The sequence below is a fragment of the Girardinichthys multiradiatus genome, chromosome 20, assembly GCF_021462225.1.
Source record: "Girardinichthys multiradiatus isolate DD_20200921_A chromosome 20, DD_fGirMul_XY1, whole genome shotgun sequence".
Classification (NCBI taxonomy): Eukaryota; Metazoa; Chordata; class Actinopteri; order Cyprinodontiformes; family Goodeidae; genus Girardinichthys; species Girardinichthys multiradiatus.
The window spans coordinates 36,323,535-36,351,298 of record NC_061812.1 but is presented as its reverse complement, the minus strand read 5'-3'; the positions used below and the strand labels follow the sequence as shown (position 1 = coordinate 36,351,298).

Sequence of the window (27,764 nt, the reverse complement as noted above, 5' to 3'; positions counted from 1 at the left end):
CCCATAAATGTTGCAACTCTTTGCTGAAAGATTTTCCATAATTGCTTTCAGATGTAATCTGATGTGATTGTTTACTTACTCAAAGTTAGGAAAAATGTGTCAAAGGTGATCAGAATTAAGAAACATCATGGGAAACATTGGGCTTGAATGAATTAGTAAAACAATCATTGCAGGTCATCTGGCAGGAAATCATGACAAAAACTGTTCAAAAGGTTCCAACTCCCGACATTATTTCACAATATTTCTGGTTCTCAGTCCTTGTTGCTTTAGAGCTTTGAAGTCAGCCTCTCGCAGATCTCAAAATCCTTTACAGCGAGAGCAGCGTCTCGAGCCAAGGGGGCAGGAAGGACCAGGGAACAGTCGCTGTCAAAATACTTCCCAGTTACCCCTTCCAGTTCCTCGGACATGGCGCAGTAGATCGGGCTCACTGCACCCTCTTCTGGTGACTGTGAGGGAGACAAAGCCAGTGGAGAATTAGTGTGACTGTGCAGTAGATAAACCCTACAGGTAGATATCTGAGGACAGGTGCAAATATGCAGCCAGGAAGTTAGGTGTAATCTCTACCCTGATGAGTGTCTGATACTTGTTGAGCCTGATACCTATCACAGATATCAAAAGGTTTAAATTTAGACTTGTCCAAGAGATAGAATGATCTCATAATTAACTGTTTTGCATTGGCTGTTTTTGTTGAAACAGACATCTTCCAGATAAGTGTTTTCTGCGTTAAAAGAGGAGTAAAGAGCCACTTCTTTTGGATTATAGTAGTTTTTACGCTGAGAAATCACTGTGATCTGACAAAACAAGAATTTATATTTTTATATTTTTGTTTTTCATTTTATTTTGACAAAATACTCCTCTATTTAAAAATACCAGATTTCTGTGATGGAAAGATGTTTTTACATCAAAGAGACCGATACTTGAAATACATTCAGTTTCAGCTTTCAGTCTTCTTCACTTCACACCTTCCAGCTATTATCAAGAATCTGATGAAGCTGAAACAAAGTTCAATTGTTCTACTTGGATTTCCTTACCTTTGCTCATTTGTATCCTTTTTCTAAAAGGATCAAATGAATCTGCTTGAGGGTATTGAGAAAATTCAGAGTGATATATATACACCAAGGCAAGGCAAGGCAAGTTTATTTATATAGCACATTTCAGTAGCAAGACAATTCAAAGTGTTTCATATGAAGAAAAAAAAAGAAACATAATAGGCGAAGTACATTACAGTGACATAAAGGTAAATAAAAAACAAAGAGAGTAGAATGATGGATAAGAAAATGAAAGGAAAGTTGGACTGAAACCTTAACTAATAAATGCCACCATGCCACAGTAAAGGCAATAATTACAATTGGAGAAACTATGGGACAACAGGAACATTACACCAACTGGGTTTTCTCTAAACTTGATGCAAAAACTTTGACATTAGTCAGTGAGGCTGCCAAGAGGGCAACAGCAACACTGAAGGAGCTGTAGGAAGTTCCAACAAGGATTGGCTGTCTTCATTATGTGAGAAAAATCTTTTGTATTCTCCATATGTCTCAGCATAGGTGTCATAGTGTGGGTTTTTGTTGGACCAAAATGTGGGGAAGAACTCCTGAAGCTCGAAGTTTGAGGGTAAGTCGAGTCTTTATTATCCAAATCAAAAAAACTTAAAAAACCTGGTGGGATAATGTTTTATAATCTTTTAATTTAAAAACACAAGCCTTTGGCTATTTGCAGGTCACTGAAAGAACACCATACACACAGTGAAGGATGATGGTGGCAGCATCATGCTCTGTGGTAACTTTTCATTGAGAGGAACAAGACTATTTGTTAAGGTGGACAAAGTCATGAATAGTTCCAAACAACAGTTGGTTTTAACCCAAAACCTTCACAGTTGAGGATGGGAAGGGATTTAATTTTGCAGCATCACTTTGAGCCCAGGAGTGCATCCAAATCAACAAAAGAATGACTTTATGAGCGGGAAACTAATAGTCTTGCAATGGCCATTGGAAAATGGGATGTGGACAAGAGATGTCCAAAGATTCTGGAGAACCTTTGCAAGGTAAAATTAATAGAAATTGAAAAGTCAGGATGTGGGATTCTGATAGACTCCTATCAAAAAAGCTGTCAATCCTGGCATATATTTATTTTTTTCAGTTTAGCCCATTTCTGTCTTATTTTTTGCACTTGAATTGTACAGAATAAATGCCACACTATTTCAGAAGAATTTTGAATTTATTTATCAGATCTATTTTTTCACATCACAAAAGCAACCATTTTAACAGGGATTGTGTACACCATTAAAAGCAATTGTGATACATAACTTTAGGCTAAAACATAAGCACATCCTCTTAATTCTGACAATCTCAGATAAACAATATGGCAGTTTCAGCCAGTGTAAACCATCTCTTTAAAAACAGAGTTCTATCAGCTTCATGGGCTGCTACAGTGGTTTTTATTATCTTTTTTTTTTTTACAAAAAGCCCCACCTCAGGAAGTACTTTGTTTTTCAAGTACTATCACCCTGACAACTCTTTTAAAACAGTGGTACAACAGGACTGGCACTTTATCAGTTTGTCGTGTTTGTTAATAAGGGCAACCCCCCCCCCAAAAAACTGTCCTCATCCATTGAAACGTTGGATGAAAGCCACAGTTTTAAATTAGGTATGGATTTTTACTCAGAAGGTAGCAGAGGTTTAGTGAACTTAAAATTTAAAATGTGACCTAGTCATTCATGATGTCCTCTACAGCATTTTGTCTGAGCTACAACACAATAAATACAACAGACTGCCTCTCCTTTCCAGAGTAGGAACTATACAGGGACAGCGCTAAGATTTGTAATGTGTGAAAGTTGTTTGAGGTAAAAGATAAACCCCAAACCAAAGGTTTACAAACACACTGATGCCCATAAATTTATTCTAAAATGTTTTTTTCCTCTTCTCATGAAATGATTGTGACAATGGGATTTATTCTTCCCAGATTAAGTGTGTATTTTCTTCTGTTTACAACAAATTAAGGTTAAGCCTAAAATAATTAATACCCCTGGCAGTATAGTAAAAACAATGTGTTTTTTTTGTACATTTTATAAAAAGAAATGGGACGTTGAAAATTATTTATACCTCCGCAATAATACAAAGTAAAACCCTTATCAGCATTTCAGCAGTCAAACTTTTGTTATAATTGCTGAGCAGCTTTTTGCAGATTTTGAGTTGTATTTTCATCATTTATCTTTGGTGATGAGCCACAGATCTTTGAGGTTGGAAGGCCTCTCTGCCATCACCCTAATCTTCAGCTCCGTCAATAGAATCAAGTCAGGACTCTGGCTAGGCCACTCCAAAACGGTAATTTTACTACTAGTCAAAAGAAAGATGTTAATAAACTTGCCAGGGTGTGAATCATTTGGGGCTCAACTGTATAAGTTATCATTGCTGGTGTGTGAATTTTATGTACACCTTGGATTAAAATTACTTTATTATTTTCTATCTGCTTTTACCTTTGTGTGTGTGTGTGTGTGTGTGTGTGTGTTCGGCGTTCCACGCCGAGTAGCCTCAAACGTAATTCTGCTTGGTGTATGAGTAATTTTGGATTTACATTTTAAATGATGTGTGGAGAGTTATAGATTAAAGGCTTAATAAGACAAGTAGATGTGATGTGTTAAGAAATGAAACACGTTTCTCTTCTATAAAGATGAGTTAATCAAAACACTCGAAGGGTGAGTGAGAACATCTATCTGAAGCATTAAGCTCGGCTGCAATTGCGTCACACAGCAGGAAATCCCGATCAGTTCAGCTCAATTATAGCAGAAGTATTCAAAAAGAAAGCCATTGGCCAGTCCAAGTCCAACACTCATCCAGACTGAAATGCTGTGGTGTGACTGAAGCATTTTTGTAAAGAAGATTGAGTCAAAACTCTTTATAAAGATGTGAGAGGCTAATACAGCAGAGGAGGATGGTTTCAAGCTGTTATTTTCTCTTGAATAAGAAAAACACAGATTACCTCATTTAAACTCTCATTAAGCAGTAGATAATTGTGTTTTACTGGTATGTAAAAGGTATAAAACAGAAAGTATAACCATAAGGAAAATAAGAATAATTCAGTTTCAAAATTACTGTACATGGGAAATATTTGCCAGTAATTACAAGCTTAAATTTGGAGTAGTTCCTAATTTATAGTCAAGGGTTTTCTAATATTTTAATTAGCAAAACAGAAGGATAAAAAATCCCTACAACTCTATGGGTCAGATAAATTATATAATGAGCAGAACTACTTAAAAGGGAGTTGACGATGTAATAACCATTCTGCTACTGCCTCAAAATTTAGAAGAAAAATTATTCAACCATGAACACACCAAAGGAATTCGGAAACAAATGCAAGCTAGCATATTTATTTATAACACAGCTTGCTTAACTTTCATGTTATTGCTTGTGAGCTGCAAATATGGCTCATATTATAATGTTTCTTCACAAAGCCTGACAAAATGACCCTCTGTCCAGCTGTTTTCTTAGGAAATTTTGGGTTGTTTGTTTTAGTTGCCAGACATTGCTGAGGCTGCCAGGATTCAGTGTGCTTGTACTGTGCTTGTGCTTCTCTTTAAGTTGTGCAGCCCAGGCCCATCTGCAATATATTAATACCAGGTGCATCTTTTTGGCAGCTACTAAACTGTAAAAACCAACCTTAAATGTCCAGTATGCCATCAAATGGCAGGCCAGCATAAAGTGGTGTAAAATTGTGAAGTGGAAGAAAAAGGATTAAAGATTAAAATCAGAAAACAAAAATACACATGTCCTGTATTTGTAGATGACGTCTGAAGGGGATTGGTTGCACCAGAGTTTAGGGGAATCAGAGTAAAGTCCATCTATTTTCTATACTAACTTCTTCCGCACAGGGTTGCGGGGGGAGCTGGTGCCTATCGCCAACAATCTAAAGGCAAGAGGCAGGGTGCACCCTAGACAGGTCACCAGTCTATTGCAGGGCAACACAGAGACATGAAAGCCAAACAACCATGCACACACCCATTCACATCTGAAGACAGTTTAGAGAGACCAATTAATTGTGGAACCAGCTCCCAGCTTTAATCCGTGAGGCAGACACCCTGTCTACTTTTAAGGCTAGGCTTAAAACTTTCCTTTTTGATAAAGCTTATAGTTAGAGAGGCTTAGGTTATACTGAGCTATCTTCCTTATTTTTGACCTCCGTCTTCTTCCCTCCCTGTTGGTTGGAGTAAGGGGGAGTCAGGTTCAGCCTAAACCGGCTCAGTTATGGTTGAGGTGCAAACACACCCTCCATTTCTGCTACCTGTCTGACCCCTTCTCTTTTCCAATGGTTATAATCAGTCTGACAGAGGGAGGTATCCCAATCATTGTGGTTTTTAGTATAACAATGACCATCAGTGGGACCCTTTGTGAGGTGCCTTGAGACGACATTGTTGTAAATAAGCGCCGCTTAACTAAATAATCTGAACTGAAACTATCTGTGTAGTTATGCTGCTATAGGCTTAGGCTGCTGGAGGACATAATGACCACTTTCACCCTCTTCGCTACATTCTCACACTACTCTCCAATTTTGCTTTGTTTGCTGTTATTTCAGCTTTTAACCTTGTTCTCTCTTTTCTCTTCCTAGAAGCTACACCTGGCCTGACTCTGTGTCTACCTGTGACACCTTTCTGGAGAGGGGAATCGTCCGAGCTTCTGCTGGCAACAACTTAATGCTCACCCTCTACCGATGATCCACATAGCCCTGTCTTTTAGTGTTTAATTGTCTGAGCTTTTACTGTAACTAATTATATGTGCTCTCTTTCAGACTCTAACCATGAAAACTGGCTCAGAGTTGATCTGTTCTTTCTTTCTAGGTGAAACGACTAAAGGAGCTACATCCATTAACATTTACGTTTCCTTCCCATAGAAAGTACTCCTGGATCAGTGCTTCTGTGTTCTTTTTTGTCTCTGCTGTGTTCTCTCAAACCCCCAGTCAGTCGTGGCAGATGGCCGCTCACACTGAGCCTGGTTCTGCTGGAGGTTTCTTCCTGTTAAAAGGGAGTTTTTCCTCTCCGCTGTCGCTACATGCATGCTCAGTATGAGGGATTGCAGCAAAGTCAACGCCAGTGACTGTCCACTGTCTCTACATGCTCATCCAGGAGGAGGGAATGCTGCAAGTCACTGACTGGATGCAATCTGCTGGGTTTCCTTAGATAGAAAAACTTTTTATCCAATTTGAATAAAAAGCTAACTCCGACTGCACTGTTCAATTGTTAGGATTAATTGGAATGTATGTACCTGACTGTTGTGAAGTGCCTTGAGACAACATGTGTTGTGAATTGGCGCTATATAAATAAAACTGAATTGAATTGAATTGAATTGAATTAACCAAACAGGCATGTTTTTGGACTGTGGGAGGAAGCTGGAATACCCAGAGGGAACATGTGAACTCCTTAGATTTTTATTATTATTTTTTGTGGCTCTAGGGGCCTTCATTTTACAGCATACATGCAGAAAATGGGCAGAGAGAGAAGGGGGGAATACAGGCAGCAGAAGTCCCAGGGGCTGCTTCAAAAACTCATAGCCTCTGGATATGGCGCACATGCTCTACCTCTACACCACATGCACCCCCTCTAACATGTAAATACATCCAAGTCATTTACAACAACAGCAGTTGTGAAGGATGACATTGTCTATATACTAAAGATGTATAGTATAACAAAGATGTATAGGATGATTCAGTGGATCTCATGCTGTACTAAGAAGCTGAGCTAACTACTTTAAAAATTGTCAGAGGTATAATCTCACAGAGTTAATAGACTGTTTATATACACTGTTGATTGTCTCTCCTTTTCTTCTCATCTGTTTCAACTTAATTTTTCCTTTGAATAAACATCAACCATTCATTGTGCAATCTTACAGCCAGTCAAAGTTCTGTTTTACTCTATATAATTACTGTCTGGTATCCTTGGACTTGATTTATTCCAGATATCCTGTTGTGCCCCAGCAATGGGATGAAACATGGACTAAAACGTACACAAAGGGACTGGTAAAAACTTTGAATACATACTACACAGCCTTAACCTATTCTGTTAGCTCAGCCCAGGAAGGAGGAGTCACAACTGGAATCCCCGTGATGTCATAGAGTTCCTTAATTGAAGCGGTTTACCCCACGACAGAAGTAGGCTTCAAAACCACAGCTCTGCATGCCTGACGCGGGTCGAACTAGCATGAGGTGTGATGGGTAGTTAAAACATTAAGATTAATTGTTCAAAACATTATTTGATTTCTAAGGCAGCAAATAATATTCCCTAAATATTATTTTACTAAAATGGGGATAGCTAATTAAACAACATTAAGAATCAATTATCCAAAAAGGTGGATTTCTAGTTCAGAAAATCATTGTTTAAAATGTTATTTTATTAAAATAATGTTTTATCTACTCTTACGATCACTGTGAATTTGTTGTTTGAGCACAGAACTAATTGTGGCTAGCCTCCACTTTCTGAGCTTTGACGTGACTGGGGACGATATCTTTACAATGATTTCAAAATGTGATTGTAACAAACTATACACAAATAAATCTTAAATAAATAAAATAAATATATCTAAATGCTTATAAAATGTGATCTGGATGTAAAACAAATTTAAATGTCATAATGGAACCACATGTTCTTCATTTCATGTATGTAATTTCGGAGTGACTTCAGCTTCACCCAATTTATGGTAAATTTGGTTTGTGCGATGGGTCTGAGAGACCTCGGTGTAACAGTAGGAGACTGTTGAACAACAACAGGGTCTAAATCATTGTTTTAATGTTTTTAAATTGTTGTGGGAGTGACTGTGCATGGAAACAATGAAAAATGCTCTCACCTTAAAAAAGAAAAACCCAATGAGGTTAAAAGGATAACGGACCCAGAACGGATAATATCGCATCACCTCAGTCATGACAACGCCCGGGTGGACGGAGTTGGCGGTGACACCTGTTAGGACATAAAAATAGGTAAACTCAGATCACCAATTCAGATTATATGAAAGTTTGGACTGCAACAAATTTGTCAAATGTAATTTAGCAAGTTGAAAAATGACAGTTGTTTTAGTCACTGGCAAGGGCCTGGCATCCTTCTGACTTAATATTTATTTACTTTATACACTCTTTTTGTAACATGGTAGAGCTAATTTAAAATGGTCGGTTTCCTGGGGCTCCCTCACAAATCAGTCTTGCAGTTGGTTTGAGGTGAGATTAAAGAATTAGGACTAGGAGGTTGTCCTTTTTCTATATTATATTTTAACACTTTGTGCAATGCACCAGTACTGTTGGCAGTTAAAATCCCCCACAGCACTATGCTGCAACCACCATGCTAGCACCATCATGCAAGAACTGTAAATGCAGGACCATGCTCAGGGCTGCAGAAAGTTCCTGGTTTATCTCTGCAACATGCTAATCTATGCACATATTTAAACCTGTATTTGTATATTTGTTTGACCCTGTATGGATTTGAGAAAAATTCACAATAAATTCCAACTATGGCACCCTATTTCAGTTTTTAAAATCATTGAAGTTGGAGTATCCTTCTCCCATACTTGCAGCTAGCTGTACCCTTAGATCAATCTGGGAAGCTGACCTAGGGGTTTCATTTGCAGAAACTGTTGAATTGCAGAATTATTTAATATTTTGTCTTATTTTTTATTTTAAAAGGACAATGTATATTAGTAAATATTTGTTAAAATGCCAGAATAAGTCAAAAGGTTAATTTACATCTGTGGTCCCAGCAGGTCAGATGCAAACAATCAAGGAAAAAACACTCAACATGAGATGAAACAGTAAGGAATGGGAGAAAACTATTAAGGAATTGAGTACTGAGCTGATTCACTTCTAAAGAGAAATTATTTGACCCCTCCCAGTTTGCATAGAGCTGTGGTATTGGACAGGATGAGTGTTGGAGGTTTCAGTAGGAGAACTAGACCCTGGTACATACGGCCTGAAGTTGCCGCAATATTCAAGATTTTTGGTCTGACTTACAAACCAACACACAACAGTTACTGGTCAAAATCTTCTTTTTTCTCCTACTTTGTTTATTTTAGGTCCCCTTATCGTACTGGGCCATCTTTCTCCTCCATTTGCTGACTGGACTCAGACTGTCCTCAAGTTGTGGAGGAATATTCTTATCAAACAATGGAGAACCCCTTCTGAACTAACATCAGTCTTGTGGCACACTTCTTTCAGGCAGGTTGCAGCTTTCCTAATAGGCTGACTATTAAGGTAGAGCTGTATCATCTCCAATGGGATCAGTGCCTTAACAAGTTCACTAATGATGTTTCCAGTTATGAAATCTAGAAAAAAAAAGTAACACCATATCAGCACATATGACAACAACCGATCATTTTTCTTTTAATATGATTTAATTTATTGCCTTTTCCTTTTAAAATTACTATTTTATATTTTACTGATTCTTATATGATTGTGTCAAGGATCTTTTGTGTGGTTTCTGTATGTGTTTTGTCCTCTCTTCTCTTGAGCTGCAGGTTTCCTGGAGGAGCTCTTCAGCGAGAGCTTAGGAGGAGCTGGCTGCTGATCAGTCAATGACGAGTGTCATCCTATGTGGTACCTCTAGCCTTATGCCTGTCTCTTTGTTATTTTCTTGTGTCTTCAAGCTCCAGCTAATGAATAGCTGTCTACCGGTTTTTCAAGGTTACCTTTAACCTCCTGTCTGGATGCTTCCTCTTGATGCTTCCTGGATTCTCTAGTTTACCCACTCTGTGCAAACCCTGCTGATCAGATTAAACGGTTGGCTTCCTCTGGGCTCCCTCTCCAGCAAAACCCTGTCCGCCCTCCAACGCTGTATTACCTGCTTGGAATTGCTTACACACAGACCTGCTTCAGAACCTGGAAACCCTCCTCTGGCTCCAATCTGATCTACTACACCTCAAAGCCAAGCCCTCTTACCACTCTTCCTCTCAGTTTCTCCTTTCCCTGCTGAAAGCAACCCCACCTGGATCAGACTGCTCATTCAGCCTGTTCAATAAAACTATTATCAGTCTCCTGGTGATTCCCTGCCTGTGGGCCAGAAAACGACTTAATACTATGACAGATTGACTGTTTTTTGTAATGGGAACTCACAGTCACATGTTTTCCCTGGATGGAGTCTGCCAGTTTCTAATATTTAAGCAGCAACCACTGCCTCCCAGATGCTGTCAGAGTTGTACTGGTTTACTTCACTGTATATCTGCTGTTTAAGAAACACCCATAAGTTCTCAATAACTTGTTTTAACTCAGGCGAGGAAGGGTGAAACGTCTGTTCTTTCACCTTTAAAGATGAGTTAGCCACTCGGTTGAATACTTCGCTGCGTGTGATGGACCAATGTCCTGCATTAAAATCATAGTGTTCTTGAAGATGCAGACTTTTCCCTGAAACATTTTTGCCGCATTTTGCCAGAGGAATAGAAACGGCCTAATTATGCACACCTTGACAAAAACTGTTGATCTCCTTAATACCGTTTCTCATTACATAATACACATCACCTAATAGCCTTAAATCCAATAAGCATTCTAGTTTATGCAATTTGGAGTTAGAAAACATGCATGAAAATCATGATATGGCTAGAATGCTCCCTTGCCTAACAATTGTGTACACAGTGTAGGTGGATTTTTGTAGAAAATGAATCTGTAAATCATGTACAGGGGTTGGACAATGAAACTGAAACACCTGGTTTTAGACCACAATTATTTATTAGTATGGTGTAGGGCCTCCTTTTGCGGCCAATACAGCGTCAATTCGTCTTGGGAATGACATATACAAGTCCTGCACAGTGGTCAGAGGGATTTTAAGCCATTCTTCTTGCAGGATAGTGGCCATGATACTGGTGGAGGAAAACGTTTCCTGACTCGCTCTTCCAAAACACCCCAAAGTGGCTCAATAATATTTTGATCTGGTGACTGTGCAGGCCATGGGAGATGTTCAACTTCACTTTCATGTTCATCTAACCAATCTTTCACCAGTCTTGCTGTGTGTATTGGTGCATTGTCAACCTGATACACGGCACCGCCTTCAGGATACAATGTTTGAACCATTGGATGCACATGGTCCTCAAGAATGGTTCGGTAGTCCTTGGCAGTGACGCGCCCATCTAGCACAAGTATTGGGCCAAGGGAATGCCATGATATGGCAGCCCAAACCATCACTGATCCACCCCCATGCTTCACTCTGGGCATGCAACAGTCTGGGTGGTACGCTTCTTTGGGGCTTCTCCACACCGTAACTCTCCCGGATGTGGGAAAAACAGTAAAGGTGGACTCATCAAAATGGAGTCATTTTCCATAATCTGTAAACCGTTTATTCACCGAGAGAGTTTTCCTCGTTTATAATAATCGGCTCATATTTTCCACCGCATGGCTGCACTTCTGCCGCGGAAAAACATCTTGCTGAGCTGATTACAGACGTGGAGAAAAAAATACACGGGACTCTTTCATCATAATACTGGGAGATTTTAACAGAGCAAACCTCTCCAATGAACTCCCCAAATACAGACAGCATATTAAGTGTCCCACCAGAGACAAAAACACACTGGACCATTGTTACACAGCTTTAAAGGACTCATATCATGCTGTTATCAGGGCTGCTCTGGGTTTTTCGGATCATTATCTAATCCACCTCATCCCAACCTACAGACAAAAACTAAGAGCTTCCAAACACAAGGTTCACACTGTTAAGAAGTGGACTGAGGAATCAAAGCAGATGCTACAGGCCTGCTTTGAATGCACAGACTGGACTGTTTTTGAAACCTCAGCCACTGACCTCAACCAACTAACTGATGTGGTGACATCATACATCAGTTTCTGTGAGGACATGTGTGTGCAGACCAAGACCTTCTGCACCTTTGGGAACAACAAGGCATGGTTTACTCCACACCTCAGAAATCTGCGCAGGGAAAAGGAAGAAGCTCACAGCAGTGGAGATTGGGTGCGGTACAGACAGGCCAGGAACAGACTTACAAAGGAGATCAAAGCAGCTAAGAGAAGCTATAGTGAGAAGCTGAAGAACAGCCTTTCTACTGGTGACACTTCAGCTGTATGGACCGGTCTGAGAAACCTGACTGCCTATAGGAGCCCCCCCCACCCATCTTGAACAGAGTCATCTTCTGGCCAACCGTCTGAATGGCTTCTACTGCAGACATGACAAGAAGCCATTCACACCTCAAATCATCCCCTCCGCATCCCATTCAGGAACAAGTTCTTCCCACAAAGTAACCAACCCCCTACCTTCAGATCCTCTGCCTGCACTAAAGATCTCAGAGGAAGATGTAAATAGGCTCTTTCAGTGCATGAAAACAAAGAAAGCTGGAGGACCTGATAACATCTCCCTATCATGCCTGAAAGCCTGCGCACATCAACTCGCTCCGATCTTCACAAGGATCTTCAACAAGTGACTGGAGACATGTGAGGTCCCCTCCTGCCTCAAACGATCCACCATCATCCCGGTGCCCAAGAAACCCACCATCCTAGGATTAAATGACTACAGGCCTCTAGCCCTGACGTCTGTGATCATGAAGTCCTTTGAGTGGCTGGTGTTGAAGCACCTGAAAGACATCACAGGCCCCCTGCTGGACCTCCTGCAGTTTGCTTACCGAGCAAACAGGTCAGCAGATGATGCTGTTAACTTAGGTCTACACTTCATCCTGCAACACCTCGACCACCCAGGGACGTACGCCAGGATCCTGTTTGTAGACTTCAGCTCGGCCTTCAACACCATCATACCAGACATCCTCCACCAGAAGCTCACCCAGCTCAAAGTCCCAACCTCCACCTGTCAGTGGATCAACAGCTTCCTGACGGACCGACAGCAGCAGGTGAGACTGGGGAGCATCTTCTCCCGAACCAGATTAATAAGTACTGGTGCCCCCCAGGGGTGTGTTCTATCCCCACTCCTCTTCTCCCTGTACACAAATGACTGCACCTCATCGGACTCGTCCGTGAAACTCCTTAAGTTTGCAGACGACACCACTGTCATTGGTCTGATCCAGGACGGTGATGAGTCTGCATACAGACAGCAGGTGGATCGGCTGGTACACTGGTGCAGTCAGAACTTAACCTTGAACTCAACCCACTCAAGACTGTGGAAATGGTGGTGGACTTTCGGAGAACACCACCCCCATACACCCCCCTCACCATCCTCAACAACACTGTATCGGCCGTGGACCACTTCAGGTTCTTAGGAACCACCACCTCTGAGGACCTGAGATGGTCTTCACACATAGACACTGTTCGAAAGAAGGCCCAGCAGAGACTGTACTTCCTGAGGCAACTCAAGAAGTTCAACCTTCCACGGGAGCTGCTGGTTATCTTCTACACTGCCATCATTCAAGAGAGCTGCTAAAATCTCTGCAGACCCCACACACCCTGCACATAAACTGTTCAGAGTTTTACCTTCAGGCTGCCGCTACAGAGCACTGTTCACTAAAACCAGCCGCCACAGAGACAGTTTCTTCCCCCAGGCTGTTTCTCTGTTGAACATTCAATAGAGGACAAAACAACAGCATACAGATGTTGCAAATGCACCTTTTTATTATATATGTGTATATTGTACATTGTAAATATGTATATACTGTAATACAAAAACAAAACCAAAGAGCAAAGTGTACCGGAGTCAAATTCCTTGTTTGTATGTACGAACTTGGCAATAAAGCTGATTCTGATTCTGATTCTGATTCTGATTTGCGCTCCTTGCACCATTGAAACCGACATTTGGCATTGGCATGAGTGACCAAAGGTTTGGCTATAGCAGCCCGCCATGTATATTGACCCTGTGGAGCTCCCGACGGACAGTTCTGGTGGAAACAGGAGAGTTGAGGTGCACATTTAATTCTGCTGTGATTTGGGCAGCCGTGGTTTTATGTTTTTTGGATACAATCCGGGTTAGTACCCGAACATCCCTTTCAGACAGCTTCCTCTTGCGTCCACAGTTAATCCTGTTGGATGTGGTTCATCCTTCTTGGTGGTATGCTGACATTACCCTGGATACCGTGGCTCTTGATACATCACAAAGACTTGCTGTCTTGGTCACAGATACGCCAGCAAGACGTGCACCAATAATTTGTCCTCTTTTGAACTCTGGTATGTCACCCATAATGTTGTGTGCATTTCAATATTTTGAGTAAAACTGTGCTCTTACCCTGCTAATTGAACCTTCACACTCTGCTCTTGCTGGTGCAATGTGCAATCAATGAAGACTGGCTACCAGACTGGCCCAATTTAGCCATGAAACCTCCCACACTAAAATGACAGGTGTTTCAGTTTCATTGTCCAACCCCTGTAGATCCTAAACACAAAAAGGGCCTTGCATGTTTTTAGGGCTAATTGTTTTCTATTTTGTTGGTCTTTTGTTGGGCAATATCATTCAAGAGCTGCAGTCGTGGACAGCACAAAGTCAATAGCTGCAAAGGCCCCTGCCACTTTAGATACCCCTGATCCACAAGTATTTTACAGATGTTGAGTGCAATGACTGGCAATCAAAATAGTGGAAAGGTATTTATGGTTTCTTGCATCTGAAACTCATCATGGTGCTGCGTTGCATGTGTTTGGGGCCTCAGCTCCATCATTATTCAACTCAGCACATTTTGAGCAAGCAGGACAAAGAAAGTGGGAAAATATTTATAAACTAATCCCACTGTGTGTTTGACAGTGTTAAAAATGCTACATGAAACTCTAAAATTATAATTTCAAACAAAAGTCTTAACCCACAATTATCCACTTTTCCAAGTAAATTAACTGTAACATTATCATTAAGCTCCGTTTTGATAGAGCAACAAACTTTACCCTACCTGTGCCCTGTAACCTTCGTGCCAGTTCATTGGTGCAGATGATGTTGTGCAGCTTGGTGTGATTGTAGACCTGATCCATTTGGTACACAAGGTTCTGGCCATGAAAGTGGGTGAAGTCCACTTTACCCCTCTTGTGGTTTACTGAACTGACAGTAACAATACGTGCCGGAGCGGAACGCTTGATGAGGTCTAGAGGAAAAAGCAAACACAGAGAGCGATCGAATAATATAAAGAAGACCGAAGGAGATTTAGAGGTTACCTCCATGGAAATGAGCTGTATAATAATAGTTTCTTATCCATGATATTGTTACAGAGAAAATACATATCCCTACCCAGCAGCAGGTTGGTGAGCAGAAATGGTCCCAGATGATTGGTGGCAAAAGAAGCCTCAAACCCATCTTTGGTCATCTGTCTGGGCAAACCTGCCATCGACGGTTAGATGTAAAAACATGTGCAGCAAACAAATATCAATTCATACACCTTAATCCTTTCCATATTTTACACCTTCCAGTTGCTGACCTCAGTGTATTTTAATGGGATTTTATGTGACAGATAAGCATTTATTTTGGGGCATCTCCCTGACATCTCTCTTTAATGCCACACATCTTTCAAAAAAGGTTTTAGATCAGTAAGACTTGATTGTCCTGCCACAGATTCTCAGTTAGATTTAGGTCTGGACTTGAATATGATTTGATTCAAATCAATCCTTGCGTTCAGATCTGTCCATCTTCCCATCAGCTTTGACCAGGTTCACTGCCCCTGCTAAAAAAAAAGAATCTCCTCAACATCCTGCAGCCATTACAGTGGAGATGCTGTGTTCATGGTAACTTGCAGTGTTAGTTTTTATTGATTTCTCTTAACAACAGCATTTTTCTTGACACTCTATTGTGGAGGTTCCTCCAGCTATTTCACAGTGTTAGTATTTTAATGTTTCTTCTCCACATCATATTTGTTTGATGGCACTTTATTGTATTATTTTGGACGTTTGCTAAGCTGGGTGCACACAGTTGGTAAACAGCCTATGTTTGTGCAGATTATTAATTGTTTGTTTCTTTTGCTGAGGTGGAAGGAACTAGCTGGGGGGAGCAAATATGACGTGACACCAAGAAGTGGAGGAAGCCATCAGGCTGGTGAAAAGAGGGGACTTAACTCTGGAGAAGCTGTCAAACTCTGAAAGCTGCATTGTTTAAAAACTGTTTGGTGTCAGAATGTCTTAGTTTTTATATTTGTGTTGTAGTTATGATTTGTAAGGGTGAATTAGGTGTTTAGGTTTATTTATTGTTTGTCTTAGGTTTCTACTGTTTGGTCCCTGACACTATCATAAACATCAAAATAGAGTGTATGACTAATAGTTATCTTGTTCATATAATCTCTCACCTGAGCTGTGGCTCTGTGTAGCTCCTCCAGAGTTACCATGGGCATCTCGATTGCCTCTCTGATTAGCAGTCTCCTTGCACAGCCCGTCAAGTTAAGGTGGATGGCCATATTGGTAGCTGTGCCATACTTTTTCGATTTGATGGACAGAATAGTGAACCGTGAGATGTTCAAATCTTAGAGTAATGTTTTAAAAAGAAAAAACTAAAGACACATAAATTCAGTCTGGCTTTTAGTTGGTTTTTAGGTCTGTATAATTATATCTTGTGGTTTATTTTTTCATTTCTATTTTAGTTACTTTTGCTTAGTTTGTTTATATTGTATGTATTATTTTAAATATATGTTAATACTTATCATGCCACATCGTTGCTGTGGATTTTATTTAAGGGTACCAGAGTAAAGTGGACTGAATAAAAAGCTGCGCTCACATTTTAGATTTTTATTTTTTAAAACCATTTCACATGCATGTGCTACTTTCTGTTGGCCTATCACATAACATTTTATCTTGATCGTTTAAATATAATGTTGGAATGTTCATCTGAAACAGTTCAAGGGGTATGATTACTTTTGCAAGCCACTCTGGAAGGCACGAGTTGACCTTGATACTTCCTAAACATCTACAATAAAAAAAGACCAACCTTTCCTCTTTCAATGCCATTGTGAGATATTAAGGCTTTCTATCTTTTGATCTTTTTATGCAGCTCTTCTGTTTGTGCTCTCCTCCACGGGGTCTGCCTAAATGGTGTTATTCCCATTTTCGTGTTACTGTTATATAACAATAACCTTAACAAGGGTAAAATGCAATAAAGAAAAATGGAAAAAATATTTATACTTTCATATCAAATCATCATATTTGTTGTCGAGTCATAATTGTGTCTGATAAGCAAGACGAGCCGCATCGTGGCCTGGTCATGCAAGACTTTATTGACTGGTTCAAGTCATCTTCAATGTGGTTAATTCATACTTTTTCCTGATCTATCAGTTTGACCCTAGAAATCCTGAAGCGACTGCAGGATTTTTGAAACGTATAGACATGCCGGCGAACAATCCAGAGGTTCAGTCCGTGTTGACTGATCCCCGCATTTATTTAACAGTCAGATCTTTCTCCTCCCATCCATGCTTTTAAAGCTGTTTTAATTTCAGTGTTTTCCAGACCCTGAATATAAGATTGAATGGGATTTCCTGCTGCTGCCAATAAACATTTCCAAACTGGAGCCTTCCTCACTCACTCACAGCTGTGTTTTGTCATTTAGTAACAAACTAACAAACTGAATCCTGGTGAAAAAAAAGTCAAACTCTGACATCCAATACAAAGGTTGAGGTACAGAGAACTACTTTCATTTAATTTGTTACTCTGCAGTGCTCTTGCCAAGTTAAAAAAATTACAGTCACTGAGTGGATTCATTTATTCCTAAAATTGTGAACGTCAGTATTTCCCTTTTTTGTTGAATGGAGGCTGCATAGTTTTGCTTTCATATGCCTGACAGATGGGTCATAAAAAGCAAAAGGCCTTTTGGAGGTTTTCCACCTTCATTAACTCATTGCTTCACAGACCTGCTTAACTCATATGAAGCCAAGCTTACTTTGGTTAACAGCTGGTTCTGGGTCCACATTATCAAATGTTACAAAGTCCGCTGTGAGACTGTGATTGACCAATCCAACAGGAGTAAACATGGATTTGGCTTGTGCAGTGGAAAGCTTCTCATTTCTAGGTTTTAAAACGGCTTGCGTCACCTGATACTGCCGCATTGTTTACGAGTATGTGGAGTGCTTTCTCCTCCTCAAGGATCCTCTTTGCAAACGCTCTGACAGAGTCCATCGAGGAGACGTCTACAATGCGCAGATGGATGTCTTGGTTCCCGGTAATCTGCTGGATTTCATTAAGGGCTGCTTTGCCCCGGGACTCGCTTCGGCATGCCAGGATGACCCGCGCACCACGGCGTGCAAAGTCCAAGGCGATGAACTTCCCAATACCTAGCAAAGTGACAGGAAAAAAAAAAAAATAATAAAATCAAATTTTTTAAGCTGTAACAGTCAAGCAAAGGTCAAATAATGAAAAACAATAAAATAAGCGGCTTTTTAAAAAAAATCCAAAAGCATTTCAGTTTGTTAGTTAATGACATCCTAATGCTTTAAAAAAAAAAACAAAAAAAAAACTTACTGTCACCTAAACAAAGATATCTATTAGAAAACATAGAAACAATGGTTAGTCGTTATATATAGTGCCTTGCCAAAGTATTCCTCCCCTTTGAACTTATTCACAAACTGTCACATTACATCCAGACAATTAATTTTTTGGAGATTTTGTGTGATGGACCAACACAAGGCTAAACATAAATTGTAAAGCAGAAGGAAAATGATAAATTGTTTTGAGGTTTGTTGGAGGTTTGTGCATTTGGTATTCTGCCCTCTTTTCTCTGATACCCCTAAATTCAACTTAGTGCAACAGATTGCCTTCAGAAGTCAACTAATTGGAAGAGTAGAAAAGAATCCACCATACAATCTCATACAATCTCAGTAGAGATACAGCTATTCTGTGAAGTCCTTAGAAGTTTAATAAAGAACATTAGGGAAAAAAACAGCATCATGAAGACCAAGGAACAAAGCCGACAGGTCCGGGTTAAAGTTATGGTGAAGTTGAAAACATTTTTAGGTTAAATCAATATCCCAAGCTTTGAACATTTCACTTTCATCATTATAAAATAAATACGTCTGGAACCACAACAAACTTGTATGGCCATCCATCAAAACAGCCAGACTTGGCCAAAAGGGCCTTAATTATAGCAGTGGAGAGGCCCATGGTTTCTCTGGAGGAGCTCTAGAGATTAGCAACTCATGTTTAACAACCTGCTAACAGGACAGCTATTAGTCGTGCTCTCCACAAATCTAACCTATAGAGTGGCAAGAAGAAAGCCATTGTTAAAGGAAAACCATTAGAAGTCATCATGCTTTTTTTCGCCATGAAGAAGGAATCTAGTCAGATTTGATGGGAAGATGGATAAAACTGATGGTGCCTTCGAGGTTGGAGCTGAGAATGATGTCACACCCAAGCAGCCAAGTTTAGTGTGCTCTAATAAGCAATGGGATTTGGTATTGGCTTTGGTACTAACTGTTGGTAGCAATACAAACCAAAACTATATTTCTCTCCAGTTTCTGCATCCAAACACAAAAAGAACATGAGCTATAATGAGCTAGATAACCCATTAGGAGTGGCGCACTTAAGAGCAGGGCTGAGGTTCACCTTTTATCAGAACAATTACCCTAAACATACAGCCAGGCCTACAATAGAATGGTGTGGAACAAAGCATATTTATGTGCTATAACAGCTCAGTCAAAGTCTAAATCCTGTTGAGTATCTGTGGCAACACTAGAAAACTGATAATCTATCCAGTCTTACAAAGGTTGAGCTATTTTGGCAAAAATGTCAGCCTTTCTGGTGAAGTCACACCCCAAAGGACTTGCGGCAGTATTTCCATCAAAAGGTGCTTTTGAACAAATCATTAACTTGGGGGTTGAATACAAATGCATACCACAATTTTCATATTTTATTTGCTAAATATTTTGAAAACACTGTAGCTGTATGCACGCCTGCAAGTCCATTTGTCTGCAAACTTAAATAAAATCTGCACAGCACAGTTAGACGGGCCATAAAAACCCCACAGAATTTCCTCTTTTATTCTCTGTGTGGCTGTGGTCTCTCTTTGATTATAGGACTTCACCCAAGACGCAAACAGCCCAAAATGGTTATGGAGATCAATAAGAAGATAAGATTTATGTGCCAGCTATTTGTGTGTGTGAAGTGAATGCTGGCGCTCAAAGGCAGCAGAGATGGTGAAGGCTGAATCTTTAACCATATATTTTGTAGACGTATAAACCCTGTTTTCTTAAAGAGATACAGTGTTATCCGAATTAAATGTATTTACTTTGAGGACAACACCACATGTATGTAATTTGTTAAACAAAAAAACAAACAAATACAATTTCTTGACATTACAATGTAAACACAGATCTTCAGCTACACAGTGGTGTTATCTGTGACAAGTATAGTTAAAAGGATTCACATCTGTGAATCTTAGAGGAAAGTACTTTTCACTTTCAAGAGTTATAAACATGGAACTTGGTACAAATTTACAATAGTTAGCTCTGATAGGAAAACCTTGATTAACCCGGCAGGACAAGTAGAGCTCATGAGAATGCTTAACTTGCACCACACTTTATCGTAATCTAGCCCCTTATCCAAATGACCTTCAGGTAGAGCACACTTAAGATTGTGTAATTTCTTTATCAATGGTGCCGTTGACTCAGTGTTGTAAAGGCCATAATATAACAGCACATGCTTGGTTATACTTTACAAAAAAGTCCTTGTAAGGTTAGAAGATCATCTTTTTTTCTTAAGGATGAAAAAGCCTACAGGATGTTCACCCCGTGTATCCATTTGCCTTCACTGACACATCAGATTAATTATCTTCAAACAGAAATTACATTTTTGAGTTGAAACAGGCTGTGGTGCTTTGACTGAACACAAGTTTATTCAAAAGTGTGATACAATATGGACGGCATTGAAATTTATTTTATTATAAAGTATTGTTAAAAGTTTTGCAGTCATTCAGTGTTTTTCTTGTTATGTCTTAAAGCAGTTCAGTGATCAGAAACAATCTGAAATACAGCAAAGTAGGGGTTTTAAGGCCATCTTTGTGTCAATGAGGTCACTCTTTTCCCATAATCTTTGAATGTTAGCAATTGAGCATGGATGTATATTAATTTATAAAGCAATGCTTTTTCAGGGGCACCATGGCTTAAATGTTCCTGCCATTATGATAATCCCTTAACAAAAACTGAAAAATGCTATTGTTTTAGTGCAGTAGCTAGTCATGGCTGTGATTTACTGTAGCTGGACTAGTTTTCAGAATTAGTTAGTAAAAAAAAAAAACAAAAAAACAAAAACAAAACACATGATAGAGCTGGTCCTACAAGTTTTTTCTTTCAGACAGCAGCTTGTTATTAAAACATCAAGCCTCACAGATCTGGCGGTGCTTAAAGTGTACACATTGTGACCGGGTAGAACTATAAGACACTTGAATTAATCATACTCCAAACATTTTTTTAAAACAATGAAACAGTTAAAAAAACATTATAAATGTAAACCTTTGCTTTGATAACTGAAGCTAAGATGTGCTGTTAATGAATTCTTCTGGGTTAAGAATCTCAGGTTGCTTCCAACTTTCACATTAGTATCACCGCTGTTGCCATACTAGCTTAACCACAAACTGTCAAATGCGGTGGAACGGAGAACCCCAGAATGCAGATGAGCAGGCAGCATGATGGTAGGTGAATAAACTGATTTAATAAATGAAACTTACTTCAGAAGGTGGTGGCAAATACTGGCATGGAAAGGCTTGGCATGAACCACAAGAACTGGCAGAAAACAAAGTGACATGATCCAAATGGTTCTGCGAGGTGTACACCAAAGAGCAGAGTATATATAGGGCATGACACCAGAGAAGCAGGAAGACTGATTGACATGGTGCAGGTGAACCGAATAAAGTTAATTGACAGGAGAGAACAAAACGTGACTGGAGCAAAACAGGAATTCAAGGATACAAACTAATAGAAACATAACTAGAAAAACATGAAACTAAAGCATAATCCAAAAACCTAACTTGACAAAACCTGAACTAGAAGACAAAAACTAAAGCATGACCAGGGTAGTCCAAATCATAACACACACACAGCGCTTTGAGTGTCTCGTTACTGAAAAGCGCTATATAAATAAACGTACCTTACCTTATAACACAAACAGAAATTCTTGCTCCAACACGGAATGTTTCCCAAGCACAATGCCTTATGGCAATATTTAACTTTTATCAAATTGAGATACGTATTCATTCCCAATATAACCCCCTTAAAAATCAATGGAAATGGACATTTTGTGTCCAAGTCTAGCTAGGGTTAGCTAGTCCTTGTCTTTATTTAGTCCATAATAATTGTTGAAAATTGATGAAAAATTAGCATTTTGTTTCTTTTAAATATTTTGCCTAAACAAGAAATAGGAAAATCCAACTTGGTTAGCCCATTTAATGAACCACAAACTCATTTTAACCATTAAAAAATCTAAATGTCTTAACTAGAAGCTTTTGACTGACCAGAATGCTTGTTAAAATTAGAACTACATGTTTCACAATGCAGTTTCAAATTAAAAGTTTAGTTTCTAAGATAGTATCTTTCTATAAAAACTTTAATATTTAAATAACATATACAACTTCAATGAAACTACCTAAACACTGAATTCTTCTTTGAATTGCATTTTTAATTGCTAGAATTGTTTTGCAATATTATTCAGTCATTTCAATTTCAACGTGACTACAGTGTGTGTGCTTAATGCTTCTCTGTAACATATCTGTAAATGTTACAAACCTCCTGCTACTTTAGAGTGTCTATAATTCAGTTTCACAGTGTAAACGATGTGAAAGGAGCCTGGCTAAATCTTTGCAGTGTGGTCCCGACCAGGTTACCGTCTCCCCTGTTCTCACTGCAAAAGTGAAATAACACCAAAGTCTGTGTCTGCAAAATCCTTTTAAAAATCAATAAAAGCTAAAGCTGCAGCACACGTGGAAGTAATTATTCTGTTTTAGAGTCCATAGTCGAAATGCTCTCCAAAACTGGGAAAATAAACATTCAACAAAAATAAGTTGAAAGATGGCTTTTATGTAGACATCTGTTCACCTTTTCAGCCAAATGCGTTTTACGTTGTTTAGAAGAAGGGCAAAGTTATTTTTTAAATATTCAATAAAATATTCCTGGGGGCAATATAACACTAGTGACTAACCCCACACAATAGACGAGAAAAATAGGTTACTCAACCAACATCAATTACTGTTAAATGTTGTTAGATTTAACCACTATTGAAAATTTACATTTACAAACTAATTCGCAAGTCTTTAATAATGTTAATAATAATAAAGAGATTGTTAACAAATGGAAACATTTGTTTTAGAACATCGTGTTTAGCTGTCGTTTAGCTGTTATTTAGGCAAATATAAAGTATATAACGTATAGTGCCTATTTTGTTTTTGTTTTTTTGCATTCTTGACTGACTGAACTCCCTCTTGTAAGACTTCAGCAGCACAGCATGTGTTGCACTAAATCTAATTCTGGATGCGCATTTTCTCTGTCTGCGACCTGACACGAAGCAACCCATGGTAAGTGGATTATATTGTAATAAAATAGCAGTGATGCCATTTTATTACAGGTGAATAAATGCACAGTTCTAAACTTAAATGAACCCTTGATGGTTGTGTCCCGCAGACGTGGAAAATACCCTCTCCATTGTAAATAGCCCGCAGTAGCCTACATACAGTGACCAAATAAGTTATAGCCAGGCAGTCTATTAGGACTCCATTAGGACTCCATGTGTAAAGTGGACCGACCTGTATTGGCTCCTGTTACTATGGCAGTCTTCCCTGTGAGACGCACGGCGCAGGCTTGCGGATCCCAGTGGGCTCTGCGCTGCAAGCGCACAACAACAGCCAGCAGCGCAGATAAGGCTGCCCAGAGAGGATGGCAGAATATGTCCATTAAAAACATATTTACAATCAGAGTCGATCTGTTGTCAGAAAGTAAGTGACAGAAGAATGCTGAAGCAGCTTCTAGTTTCAGCAGTGTAGGTCGCTGTTCAAGTAAGAAGGAGGAGCGACTAAATGAGGAGACAGCTGCAGCAAATATACTGGTTGGATATTTAATGAAGCAGTGACTTATTGTAACAAAGAGGCTTATATGTTTTAAAAAGTGGCGGAATGACTAAACTCCTGGAGCACAACCCAGCTGGCATTTTAACATTGAGTCATTGTTGAATCAACATCAGGTAGTTGAGGTGGATAACCATTGAATTTTGTTTTGATTTTCAAATCTAACCAACGTTGAAATAGCAACATCATTTCTACATCATGTATCATCATATCTGGATGTTGGAACGATGTTATTTTTCAACTGACATATTTCAGCAACATTTTTAAAAGTCATGCTTGTAAAAGTAATGTTGATTAGACATACAGCTCATAAACTGTTGATATTTCAATGCTGAATCCATGGTGAGTTAACAACACCAATTCAACTGTGTGGTGTTCAACAAAGTTTTGTGGTTGAATTAATGTTTTTTCTTAAACTGACATTATTTCAACAACATTTAAACGTTTAATGTCAGTCGAATAGACACTGTAATGACGGGGAACCCATTGTCCTTGTGTAACCAGAAATAGAAGGAATGACATGAAGCCAATAAACAATTTCATTAGTAACAAATTCACACGTCCAGGCGCTGACATGCATCGGATAAAAAATTACTGTGCCATTGGACCAGGCACTTACGGTAACATGAAAAATAGTAGGAAATATGGGGTTCCATTAGTGCCAAAAATATGTAAATGTGTCTATGTATATGTTTATGTGTCTATGTATATGTATATGTGCTACGCTGTGTATGTGAGGCGCTAATGTTAAGTGTATATGTTAGGTGCTGATGTCTATGTTAAGTGTATATGTTAGATGTACATGTTAGATGCTTATGTTAGCCCCCCCCAAAAAAAAAAACAAAAACCAACAACAACAAGACAGATGGGGGTAGTCATTATATATGGAGAGCTCTTTAATTCAAAATGAAAAGAAATACTATTATAATTATTCATAAATACTGTCCAATAAATAAATGTCCCCATAAAATAAAACAAAATATATAATAGAAATAATCTTTTTAGTTTGTCAAGTATTTACTTACTTCCAGATTCATGCATTTAAGATTTATTTTACAATTTATTTCAAGATTACTCTATTTAATAATGGTATTTAATTTTTTTGATACTTTTATTTAGTAAAGCTACTTTAGGTATTTCTGGGACTTTTATTTTTTAACCCCATTGTGTCTAGCAATCTTCAATGAAAATCCATGCTCTACATCAGATATCTTCAACATGGAGGTGACACCATATCTGTACTTTGGCAACCCCACACTGGAATAAAATAAAAACAGTTAGGGAAAGTCACTATAGGCTTTATTTGCAAGAATATGTTCCTTAAAATAATGAAATAAATCCACAACCAAAACTGCTCATCTCACAAATTACAAACATTTTGCAACCATAACTGACAATCATGAAAATAACTTTTATTAATTTTAACTGAAAATGCATTATTTTATTTTATATCGCAGACAAACTTAAACTGATGTCTATGAAACTAACCTTTGACGTCACACACAAGAACAACAACAACAAAAAAAAAGTAAATCAAGTTTGATTCTAAAGAAATCCAAACGTTGGAGCCTGTATCAGGCCAGACTCCATGTAGAGCACAAAGCTGTCATAGGTCTGGTGGATGGGGAGGCGCAGTGTGACCTCGCAGGTGTTCGCCTCTGGATACAGTTTTCTACTGCCATCATCACATTGAAGAAACTCAATGGTTGGACGTCGGGGAAACCCAAGTGTGGGGATTGAGTTCAATCCTGAAACAAACACTAATATTTGTTCCAGTGTCACTGGTCACGTTCCCTCTATAAAAAGTAAAACACAGAAAGTAAAAAATGTTACATTGACATTATACTGTGGTTTCTAAGTTTCCTAATTATCAATTGATTCTTTAACTGGTTTCATAACAATAACTACATACATGCTGAAGTGGAGGTAGAGAGACGTGTAGCTTGTTATGTTTAGCTCCACAGACAGTGCTCAACAGACCACCTTGTGGTGAAATTTCGCTTACTGCTCCTTTAAAGAGTTGATACATCTATTGTAATTGAAAATCTCCTGTACAGATTACAGTGTTATTCATGTTAGTTGGTCTCTTAGAAGGGTGGGTCTAAAAATGTAAGCATGAAATCTAACACAGTTCATTAAAAAATAGAAAAGTCATTATCAAAGATTAATTCTAATTAGGCACGCTCATCAAATGCCTGAAGGAAAACTAGGGTATAATTGAAGCATCCAATGTGAAGCCATACCATCCACCTCAATCAGCCAGTCATTCCAAAACATGACTGTTTGGTTCTGTGCTCTGCGCCTGTTGCTTCCTGGTTCAGCAAAAGATACACTGAAAAGATCCAGGAGGTCCTGGAGCTGAAGGGCTTTGGGTCCACCCACAAATAGTGATTCCAGTTCCTCTATGTGGCTTCTTATGTTTTCAGCAAGGCACATGGCATTCATCCCATCCACAAATCTAACCAATCAAAAGAAAGCAAGGCACTTCGTGTTAGTTTTCATATATGACCTGGCAAGAATAACTTAAAATGTCTAGATTTGCTATTTCCCCTTTGGCAAAGTAATTTAAAGGAAATACAAGATGTAACAGAATATATAAATTAGAAACCCACACAAAACATTTATATCATAACGTTCCTGCTTGAAGCAGAACATATAAGACATATACAGAATATATCAAATGTAAACATGTAAAACTTGTAAAATCTCTCTTTGAAGTCATTAAAAGAGTGTTTGCCAAAGAAAAGCTCTTACTTATGTTCAATTGCATAAATTTAAATGGGCCATCTCATTTTCCCACTTTGACATAAAACAAAATATTTAAGATCAAATATAAAATTTTGTTTTTGTTTACTGCTCCAAAGCTTTCTGTGTCCTTCCTTCGACAAATGCCCTTAGAGCTTGTTGTGTAAAGTACTCCTTTTCATCCAGACTTCGGAGACCCGCAGAACAGCCAAGAAGACAAAGAGAACCTGAAGCCTCCATTATGGCATCCCGAGTTTCTGCAGTTATTACCTGTGTAACAGCAAATGGGGAAATAATAAACATACACTTAATTAGAGCCATTCAAGGAAGCTTATTTGGATGACCAAATGTGATATTTGTGAGCAATTTCAGTTCCAATATGTTATGACCCCACAGCTTATAGACTTTTCTTCAATACTCTCCTGGTCTCATACTCAATTTACCCAAATATAACAGTATTACCTACCCTTTGCAGTTGCTCCTGCAGTTCCCTGTCATCCACCTCTTCAAGAGTGACTGGGGGTGTTGGACGACTGGCTATGCTGTGGTATAATCGCTGGGAAAAAAATAAGGGCTTGATTCCTCCATGGACAAGGGCCACACTTATCATCTGTCCCAGATTCCTGTAGTCGCCATTATCTACACTTAAAAAATTAAAGTGAAACCACCAAACACATGGACACAAGAAAACAGTTTGTCAGAATTGACATCACAGTGCCAAAAATGTTAAAAACAAGCAAGTGACTTCAAATTGTACGATAGTGTGGCATACTCTGAGACACCAAGGACAGATTCTTGTTGTAGTTGGGGCCATTAAACAAAGAACTGTCTTTTATTTTTGTGATTTGCAGACGAAGGAACTCCCTCATTGGCCCCCCGTCATCCACAGCTCCCTCTGTTACCCCGGCAGTGTCGACAAAGGCAACATTGAGCCTATGCCAAGGAGAAAATCTTTGTCTTTTGAATGCTCTAAAAGCACTTTCAAGAATAGAGTCCCTCATCACATTGACATAGTTAGACCGAGGAGGTGTCCCTTCATCCACCAGACTAGTAAGACTTTGCAGTATTGCAGCAGCATCCAGCCTTCAATGGATCCAACAACAAATGTTTTGATTAATTAATGGAT

At 39.0% G+C, this 27,764-nt stretch overlaps 2 protein-coding genes across 2 annotated transcripts; both read right to left on the bottom strand.

Moving 5' to 3' along the window:
• Positions 1-52: 52 nt before the first annotated feature.
• zgc:64106 (uncharacterized protein LOC393348 homolog) lies at positions 53-23,832 on the bottom strand. The gene is made up of 6 exons (XM_047347257.1): positions 23,576-23,832; positions 17,883-18,122; positions 15,107-15,196; positions 14,775-14,963; positions 7,830-7,939; positions 53-446 (listed from the first exon to the last, which is right to left on the bottom strand). The coding sequence occupies exons 1-6, from the start codon at positions 23,730-23,732 to the stop codon at positions 267-269; spliced, it is 966 nt and encodes a 321-aa protein (XP_047203213.1). The 5' UTR covers positions 23,733-23,832; the 3' UTR covers positions 53-266.
• Positions 23,833-25,173: 1,341 nt separating this feature from the next.
• On the bottom strand, positions 25,174-27,273 carry LOC124856780 (G2/M phase-specific E3 ubiquitin-protein ligase-like). Its single transcript, XM_047347603.1, has 4 exons — positions 27,105-27,273; positions 26,748-26,908; positions 26,137-26,351; positions 25,174-25,689 (listed from the first exon to the last, which is right to left on the bottom strand). Exons 1-4 carry the CDS (start codon positions 27,246-27,248, stop codon positions 25,679-25,681), a joined length of 531 nt encoding a protein of 176 aa, XP_047203559.1. The 5' UTR covers positions 27,249-27,273; the 3' UTR covers positions 25,174-25,678.
• Between the last annotated feature and the right edge of the window lie 491 nt (positions 27,274-27,764).

Coding starts and splice junctions, on each gene's coding strand:
- zgc:64106 (XM_047347257.1), bottom strand. CDS start 23,732: ATGTTTTTAATGGACATATTCTGCCATCCTCTCTGGGCAGCCTTATCT. Junction 15,197..17,882: donor AAACAATGCGGCAGTATCAG/GTGACGCAAGCC, acceptor CGTCGATGGCAG/GTTTGCCCAGACAGATGACC. Junction 14,964..15,106: donor GCTCACCAACCTGCTGCTGG/GTAGGGATATGT, acceptor TTTTTCCTCTAG/ACCTCATCAAGCGTTCCGCT.
- LOC124856780 (XM_047347603.1), bottom strand. CDS start 27,248: ATGATAAGTGTGGCCCTTGTCCATGGAGGAATCAAGCCCTTATTTTTT. Junction 26,909..27,104: donor TGCAGGAGCAACTGCAAAGG/GTAGGTAATACT, acceptor GCTGTTACACAG/GTAATAACTGCAGAAACTCG. Junction 26,352..26,747: donor ACACAGAAAGCTTTGGAGCA/GTAAACAAAAAC, acceptor TTGATTGGTTAG/ATTTGTGGATGGGATGAATG.